The 9500-nt window shown below is 39.0% G+C and overlaps 1 protein-coding gene across 1 annotated transcript; it reads left to right on the top strand.

Annotated features, from left to right (window-relative positions):
* The first annotated feature begins 8136 nt into the window (after window positions 1-8136).
* Window positions 8137-8789, top strand: LOC118893972 (serine/arginine-rich splicing factor 3-like). Its single transcript, XM_036849655.1, is given in 2 exon segments — window positions 8137-8404; window positions 8407-8789. Coding segments are annotated over 2 exon segments (651 nt in total).
* The last annotated feature ends 711 nt before the right edge of the window (window positions 8790-9500 follow it).

Here is a 9500-nt window from a genome sequence, read left to right as displayed (position 1 = left end):
CCTTCTAAATAAAACCAGAGCCATTGAAGCTGCTAACTAGAAAATAACCCCTGACTGATAATAAGTCTGGACAAGCCATTATCCAGGGTGGGTTGCTTTGATTTCAGTAAAGTGAAGTGTTAATCTAAGCAGTTAGTTCTTCAGAGTTTCCAGAGACTAAAGAGGACGCATACCAACAAAACAAGCACACTTACAGAACATGTTATTTCTTAAACTGACAATGCAGTGTGTGTGTTCACTAGTATTCATAGAATATTATTAATAATATTCTGAAACATTTTCACAAGTACTGGTCTAATCTTTCTAGATAGATGTGTTTCAAAATATGGATGAATAACCACTGGTTCCAGGATAAAACTCCATGGCATGAATTACTATGACCTCCATAACTTGACCTCTGCTAATCCCTTTCAGTCTTGTCTCTCGCCTTGCCCTGACTCAGACTCTGTCCTTTGGCCATGCTCAGCTACTTGTTCTTGCTTGAAAACACCAGGATGTTTTAAGCCTCCACAGTTTTTCACAGGCTGCTCCCATTGGCTACCATTCTAGTTATCTACTGCTGTGTAATAAATCATGCCAACACTAGCAGTGGTCAGGAGAGTTGGTGGTGCTTAGTTAGGTGGTGCTTGCTCAGTGAGGTCTATCCTGTGGATACAATAAGATGGTGGCTGGAACTGGAATTGCCTGTGACTTGTTAATTCACATGCCTTGTTCCTGGGCTCAGAGGACTCAAGCAGCTGGTATCTGGAACAGTTGGCTCCTTGGACATCTCTCTATGTGGTCTTTTGAATTGGCCTCTCCAGAATGGCAGCTTCAGGAGAGTCAGACTTTTTACATGGTGTCTTGGGCCTTCAAACATACATGTCTCAAGTGAGCAAGAGAGGTGGAAGCTATATCATCTTTTAGGATTAGCCTTACAGTAGTCATACAGTGTAATTTCTGTTGCATTCTATTCATTAGAAGTGAGTCACTAAGGACAATGTTCAAGAGAAGGGTTATTAGATTCCATCTCTTGGTAGAAAGAGTGTCAAAGAATGTGGGGATATGCTTTCAGACCACTATATGTATATAGCAAATACCTGTTATCTTTCAAGACAGTCATCTCCACTATGAAGCCTTTGGACCATGTTCATGTCCTACCTTATTCCTTTCCCTTTTTCAAATTGATCATTTGTTCCATTGTACCTCTACTCCTTATACCTGCTGTTATTACTACATGTATGAATACATGTATTGAATAAGACATATGAGAGTATATGTGAAGCTTATGAATACTAGAAAATTTATTTATTACAAGCTAGATTTACTTTCCAAAATGATATTAAAGCATTTTCCAAAGTTAAGAACACTAGGCTTTGGGCATTATGAAAAATTACAAATTGCTTACTACTTTGTCTATATTGAGAAACAGGTGACTGGAAACCCTAAGCTTATTTTCTCTTTGCTAGAATTATGGTCATTATAAGTAAAGTGTCTTAGCCTATGTTAATAAGTGCCCATACTCTTAGTTTTGAGGCAGTAAAAAAAAATTAGAGAATAATGTGGAATACATTCATCTTCTTTCTCTCAGAACTTTAGTCCATGTTAATCTTGTAGATCTTCCAGTGCTGATTACTGTGAGAGCCATCAAAGGTCCATAAAAGCCCAATACAGTAATGGAGGAAGGAACTTTTACAAGATGAATTTGAGATGTGATGAATTTGCAAAATGTAATGGCTAGCTTCCTGGCAGCTGTGTAATGAATGATAAGCAGAAGTTAAGCAATGCACTTCTATTTGCTTTAGATTTATATGTTTGCCTTTTGGATACATGCTGGCCATTGAAATTGACAGCATTAATCTTTGGCATCTTCATTTCATCTCCTATATAAAAGCCAGTTAAAAAGGGTGTTGCAACTCTCACCCAAATTAGTAGAAGCAAGGTTTTATATATATATATATATATATATATATATATTTTTTTTTTTAACATCTTTATTGGAGTATAATTGCTCTACAATTGTGTGTTAGTTTCTGCTTTTTTTTTTTTTAACAGGGGTTATTTACATTTAATTTTCCCAGGAGCCAGACTTTTTACTTCCTATGCATTCCTATATCAATATTAGCACCTTGTATGTTGAGAACTTTTCAAAAGTTGAGTAGTTTACTGGCCTATTTTGGCAACTCAAGGTCTCTGGCACACGCAATTGCAATTGCGTGGGTAATGGGTAATTATTCTTTAATAGGAGAAGAATAGTAGGGGTCACATTTGGCTCAGAGTCATGGGTAGCACTTTCATTAAGTATCACCTTGTAATCATTACTCACTGCACACTTTAGCAAGACAGCTGATGAGGAAGGATGGCAGAACAGGGACATTGCCATCAACAGGCAGAGCACGCACAGCCTCAAGAGTGTAATTTGGTTTGACTAGTACTTGGAGACACTTACTGTCACATTATGCCACCCTACAACTAAAAAGAGTTTAGGGGATAAAAACTATTGTTTAGGGAAAATGTGTGGTTTCCTGATGGCACACACTTCAAATTCTGTTCAAATAAAAGCTAAGACAAGTGAGAGATCCCATCCATTCTATTGTGCCTTCAGTGAAATTTAGGACACAATCCCACAATTTCATAATGTTTCCTCAGGTAATGCATGTAATAGCATCCTTCACTCAAGTCAAGTGATATGAAATGAGAGATACTACCTAATCATTGAACATAGAGGGAGGTAGAGGCAGGGCTCTTTTACTAATTTTTCTATGCCTTTACAAATAGCATGAAGAAAACTTTTACACTGATTCCCACCATGGTTGTTTTATATATTTTAAATTTTTTCAGTTCAGATATTGTAAACAAGATGATCACTCATTTATTTTCAGATATTTTCATTCTAAATATGTTGCTTTGTTATTTTTGGTGTGTTCATAAAGTGAAAAACAAAACCAAAATCCCAACAACCCAGGTATGCATGGTGTTTAGTGTCGGCGCACGTGGATGGCTTGAGAAAATTTATCCCGTTCACAATCTTCATCAACCACACTCTTCTCCTTAAGCTTTCCCCAAGCAAACATATGTGCCAATAAAACAGAGAGCGTGCATGGCCGACACTTCTCTCTAATAAGTCTCTCAGCCTCTGATTCCAGCCAAATTACTGTCTACAAGTCCTTTCTATATAGAAATTTTCAAGTTGCCACTGTTTACATAATTTTCATTAGAACACTTGGCTCCCATTAAAAACTTCCCACTTCTTCAAATATATATTTGCAGCGTATGAGAAAAATAATATCTGGATATTTATTATTTATACTAATTTATGAGTTAAATTATGACAGAAGAGGTCTGGGATAAAAACTATTGGAAGAGCATAAAAGGATGGGTAAGGTCATTAATGTGTGATATATAATAGTTGCTTGAAGTAATTTTGGAGGGTTTTATAAACTTATTTTGAGGGGAAATTCTCTCTACTTCACGCTTCATGCTTTAACTAGTTTCTTATCTGTATGTTGAGTTAGAGTGATCAGTGTTTGTGTATGATTTCAGCCAATGGCAGCTTTCGCTTGCTCATTAGATGGGAAAAAAGAATAGGAAATAGGCAAAAGATTGACTTCAAAAGAGGAGTCACAGTTTGGAAAGTGATAGATAGCAAACACAGACTCCTTTCCTTATCAAGGATGGTCTGTCATAATTTCCCTTTTCCTACCTATTTTTTGTTTCTAATTTGACTTCTGCCTTTCACATGACCTTAGTGGCTCTGTGTAATCTCTTTTATTTTCCCTTTATTTTTTTTAAACTGTGAAATATATTATACAATGCATAGAACATAATGTAGTTTAAAAAATAATTATACATACCCTGTATCCACCATCTACACCCAGTGCTGAATCACATCTAGCCCCATTCCTCAATAAGTTTACAATTTTAGTGGGAAAAAGAAAAAAGTAAGTGACCGAGAATAATGAAATGATATAGATATTTTAACAGACACATGCATGCATATAAAGAGTGGACACCAGAAATAGGGCGTGGTCAATTGCATTCTTTGGAAGGAGGAAGGAAGAACAGGGGTGACTTCATAGATTAAATTAGAGGTGAGTCTTAATAGACCAATATGCTATTGCTGGGTGAACAATGAGTTGGTGTAGGATTCTAGGCAGAGAAACTGCAAACTCCTGAGGTGTGAAAAATCTTGGTATATTTTGAAATCACAAGTGGGATTGTGAGATGTAGGGCAGGGAGAGGGTCTTAGTACCTTACATTTTCTCTAGAATCTCAGTTCTGAAATTTGAGTGGAACAAACCTGGAGGCAGAGTGACCTGATAGAAGGCTGGGTAGTCCAGAAAAAGATTACGGTATGGATTAGGGAACATGGCAACACTATGCCAATTCAAGGACTTTTAAAGAGGTACAATTTTAAAGAAATACAATTTTCAAGAATTGGTGATTAATTGGATCTAGAGAGTAATGACAAGAGGGTACAAGAATCAGCCCCTAGTTTTTATTCTAAGTGATGTCACTTAGGTTGATGGTGATACCACTAAGTAAGATAGAGAGAAAATTCAGTAAAATTGCTTTATAACATGAATTTGGATATAATGGGGTTTATGATTGGTTCCAATCCTCCTCCCAGCCCCAGGGAAAGAGGAACATGAGGAAAAAAAACAGGAGGGAGGAATATGGAACAAAGAATAGTTGGGAAGTGAGTGCCTTTTGATCATTTGAGCCTTTTTCAGTCAGTGCATGGCCATCTGTACTCAATATATGTTTCACTATCTTTACTTCTGTGCCTATTACAATTTCATAGCATGATTTTTTAATTAACCTTACAATAATGTGACCTTGAATTTTAGCAATTTTTTGGACTCCACATATAGCATTTTGGTGGGGTTCTACAGTATGTATAAGTAGGGGATAGGATCAAAGATGTTGAATTGAGTTTTTGTGGTGCTTATAATGCATGAACATGGAATTCATTAAATAGGTATATGAACAGCTATATCTGAATATCAAAACTGTTTGAGATGGAAATACAGATTTGGTGGTCATCAGTATATATTGGTACTTGAAATCATGATTATATTTTTTGTGGGAAACTGACATTTTAAGAGTAGACGGAAGAACAACCCACACAGAAAACAGGAATAAAACATTTCAGGGGATCAAATGAATACAGAGTCATGGGAACTGAAAGAATAGGGAAAGGTTTTGAGAAGAAAAAAGTGAGACGGTAACATAAGACTCGAAATTTCCCCTGTGTTTGATTATTAGGAAGCAGTTTGTGGTCTTGGTTAGAGCCATCTTAGTAATATTCTGGGGTGGAGGGTAGATTGTAGTGAGCTGAGAAATGAATGAAGTTAACAAAGTGAGACTGAGTGTATTCATTCAAAATGTTTGAAGGAGAAGGGGAGGGTAGGATTTGCAGGTAGTTATTCAAGTAGGTAGGATCAGGAGGTTTTAAGATGGAGAAAACTTAAGGCTGTTTGTGGTGCCAGGAGCTAGAGAGAGGTCTAAGCCTCAGGAGAGAGAGAGAGAGAGGCTAGACTATAGAACAAATCTCTTGGATATTGACAAGAATTAGATCAAGTGCCAGGATGGTAGATTTAGCCCTGAGAAAGAGAAGGAACATCTCTTTCTCTAAGGTTAACTAAGAGGAAAGTAGGATAAATTTGTAGATCAGAAGTGATCAGAAATAGATCAAGAGGAATCAGAAGGAAAAAGTGACCTTGGTTGATGACCTCTATTCTTTCAGAGAAATGGGGGGAAGGTTGATGACAAACCATCAAAAGAGCTCTTGAATGCAAACTAACAAGATTCAAGGCTGTTTGATGTGTGTTAGTGAGAAAACTACTGAAATGTACCAAAGTGCCTTATGTTTTCTTAAGTATTGTTAAAAAAACACCCTGTTGTCTTGATTACTAAAAAGAAGTTATGAGAAAAAACTTGCTGTAAAAAAAGTAACACTAGACTGAAGGTCTGGAGACCGGCTTCTGACTATAGTCTGGCCATAGTTCTAGCTCCATTATATTAGAGGAGCCAATTTAACAGGTTTCTCATCTAAAAGGGGAGAATTGAACTAAATAACCTCTAAATGTCCTTCCTCATACAAACCTAACTTTATCTGTTTTGATTTTGATTAAGGCAACTAAAAAGTATGGAGAAATGTTTAAACCACACTATTTAATTTATATGCCCATGTCGTTCTGCGGTCACCTGGTAGCAGGAGACAAACTATAGCTTCACGTTTGGGGTAGAATTTTTTATTTATTTCAAAAATGTTTATGACATACCTACTTTGAGTCAAACACTGTGCTAGGTGTTGTGTGAATAAAAAGATGTATTAGATGGGTTGAGGTCTTCAAGGGAGCTTACAAACTCGTGAAAGAGTGGAATATCCATCTTTCAAATGTTGAAACTATAAAACCAAGACAGGAAGAGACAATGAACATTCCAGGACTGAGCATAACAGGGTAGATAGTCTTTGTTCCCAGGCTGTTTGTTAATTGTCACAGACGTTTGCTGTTAATTGGCCAGGACATTTTCCAGTTCAGTTCGTGTGATGTGCTGCTAGTTCCCTCTTGTCTATTAAATCTGTTGCCATCGTAGCCTGGAGAGATTCTGAAAGTACCATAGAAGACTACAGAAATGTTACCTCACTGCAGAGGGAATTGGTTTGGGCATGAACCCACGAGCAGTTTAATGTCATTCAGCTTATGCCTTGTGTTATCCTTGCGCTAACCAAACTCTGCCATCAGAAGCAGGGTTGCTGCTTGGGGGCTAAGAGTTGGGGGTTTCAAGGGATAGTATTCTATTAAACTTGACATTAACTCATCCTTTGCTTCTCTGCAAACCAAATGAATTTTCAACACTCCCACCCTCCCTCTCTCTTTTCTTCCCTGTCTTCTTTCCCACCATTCTCTCTCTCTCTCTTCCTTCTTTATTTGCTCATGTACTCTATAAATTTTCATCCCAATGTTATTGGGCCTGTGCTAGATGATAAAGGTGTAGAGATAAAAAGTATGGTCTTGCCCGCCCCTCCGCCAACTGCCAGACTAGCCTGGTGCGGGGGCCGCGCGCGAAGACATGGGGGAGAAGCTGGAGCTGAGGTTCAAGTCACCCGTGACCGCTGCTGGTCTACACTCAAAGATTTGGAAAGAGATAGTTTAACAGAAAAGGAATGTGTGAAGGAGGAATGGAATCTCTTGCCTGAATTTCTGCAGACAGAAATAAAGAATCAGTTATGTGACTTGGAAACCAAATTACATAAAGAAGAATTATCAGAGGGGCTAAAGTCAAATCCCTTTTAAATAAAGATTTGTCCTTGGAGAACGGAGCTCATGCTTTCAGTCAGGAAGTGAATGGATATCTAGAAAACGGCAGCCAGACAAGTGGTGAGGAGCACAGAGTGGAAATAGCAGAGAAAAACAAGTCCCCCAAACCTATTTCCAAACTTTGCATGCCCAGGAGAAGCAAGTCCGATGGAGAAACAAAATCTCTGCCAAACGGAAACCTGAAGAAGACCCTGAAAAAGCAAAATCAGATGATTCTGTCGATGAAGAAGAAAAAGACCAGGAGGAAAAGAGAGGTAGAGTTACATCCAGAGAGCGAGTTGCTGGACCGCTCCCTGCAGAAGAACCGGGAAGAGTAAGACCAGGAACAGACGTGGAAGCAGAAGAAAGAGATGATAAAGTAAAGCCTGGTCACCTCCAGGAAGAAAAGAGACTCAGAAGTCAAACCGAAGGACTAACACCTAAACACAAATCTAAGGAGGAGCCAGACAGAGATGCGAGGCCGGAGGAGGTCAGGCTGAAATGAATGAAGGAGAACACGAAAGCTAGCAAACGGACACTGGAAGAAAAAGAACCTGAAAGAGTAAAACCACAAGTTTCTGATGAGAAAGATGAGGATGAAAAGATAAACAAATCCCAGACATATTACTGAAATATCTACAGAAGTGCTTCTAAAAGGAGAGGAGTCTCTTCTTAAACATCACCACTGGGCTTCCCTGGTGGCGCAGTGGTTAAGAATCCTCCTGCCAGGACATTTCGTGGACGACGGGTGTGCGAGAGCATCTGCGAGTGCCACGCGGGAGGGGACCAGGAAGGCCCAGCCGAGGGTGTGTGGATCTGAGCCTCCGCTTTTCTAACCTGAGATCTCAAAATGCATCGTGATTCCTGTCCATTGGAGTGTAAAGTTTATGGAGGTAATCATGGAAACAATGGTAACAAGACTGAATTGGAACGAGCTGTAGGCTATTATGGACCACTCCGAAGTGTGTGGGTTGCTAGAAACCCTCCCGGCTTCGCTCTTGTTGAACGTGAAGATCCCCGAGATACAGCCGATGCTGTCCGAGAACTAGATGGGAGAACACTATGTGGCTGCCGAGTAAGAGTGGACCTGTGGAATGGGGAAAAGAGAAGTCGAAATCGTGACCGCCTCCTTCTTGGGGTTGTCGCTCTCGAGATGATTATTGGAGGAGGAGTCCTCCACCTCCCACACATCTCCGAGACGGAGAAGCTTCTCTGTCAGCCAGAGCAGGTCCCTTTCTAGATATAGGAGAAGAGAGAGATCACTGTCCCAGGAGAGAAATCACAAGCCGTCCCCATCTTTCTCTAGGTCTCCTAGCTGATCTAGGTCAAATGAAAGGGAACAGAAGACCACTTTGCAAGACGAGTTGTGTACAGGCAATAACTTCATTTGACAGGAGTATGTACAGAAAATTCAAGTTTTGTTTGAGACTTCATAAGCTTGGTGCCTTTTTAAAATGTTTTCGCTGTTCACATTTGTTTGTCTCTTGGAACAGTGACACATAAAGGTGTGATTCTCTATGGTTTGAAATGGATCACGTGAGGCATGTAATATGAAGAATTGTTACTTTGCAATGTTCCCTTAAGCAAAATTGAATTTGCTTTAAATTTTTAGTCTTGCCTAGACTGATAATAAAACTCTAACTCCTGACCAAAAAAAAAAAAAAAAAAAGTATGATCTATTTCTCATAAAGCTCATAGAGGAATAATATACAAATAAACAGTAGGAGTACACCTTGGTAACTGTTCAGGCAGTATTGGGCAATAAAGAGAAAGAGGAGTGATCCACATAAAGAGGAAAGAGGGCAGGGATAATGGTGAGGGAAGACGTTCTGAACGGAGTCTTGAAACATAGCTGTGTGTGAACATGTGCATATGCATATGCTTTCTGGGGAGATGTTACTGCATCTTCAGAAATTCTGAGGCAAGAAAGGGCCACATGTGGTAGAGTTTGATAGAGGTCTGAACATTTTGTTTCTGCTCCAAATGGTGGAAGAAAGTTGAACTTCAATCCTACTTCGGCCACTCACCTGTCAAAGTAGAGTATATCCATTCTTCTCTCCTATTCTCTCACATCTTCTCTCCTCTTCAATTGACATTTCATCAAGGAACACCTCCTACATGCACACTCATAGGTCTCAGGACCTTGTCTTAATCTATTTGCACTGCGCAAAAAAAAAAAAGTAACTTTCTTGTTGTTGTAGAGTGTATGTGCTA

The sequence above is a fragment of the Balaenoptera musculus genome, chromosome 4 (assembly GCF_009873245.2).
Source record: "Balaenoptera musculus isolate JJ_BM4_2016_0621 chromosome 4, mBalMus1.pri.v3, whole genome shotgun sequence".
Taxonomy (NCBI): Eukaryota; Metazoa; Chordata; class Mammalia; order Artiodactyla; family Balaenopteridae; genus Balaenoptera; species Balaenoptera musculus.
The sequence above is the reverse complement of the archived record's forward strand: the minus strand, read 5'-3'. Positions and strand labels throughout refer to the sequence as shown.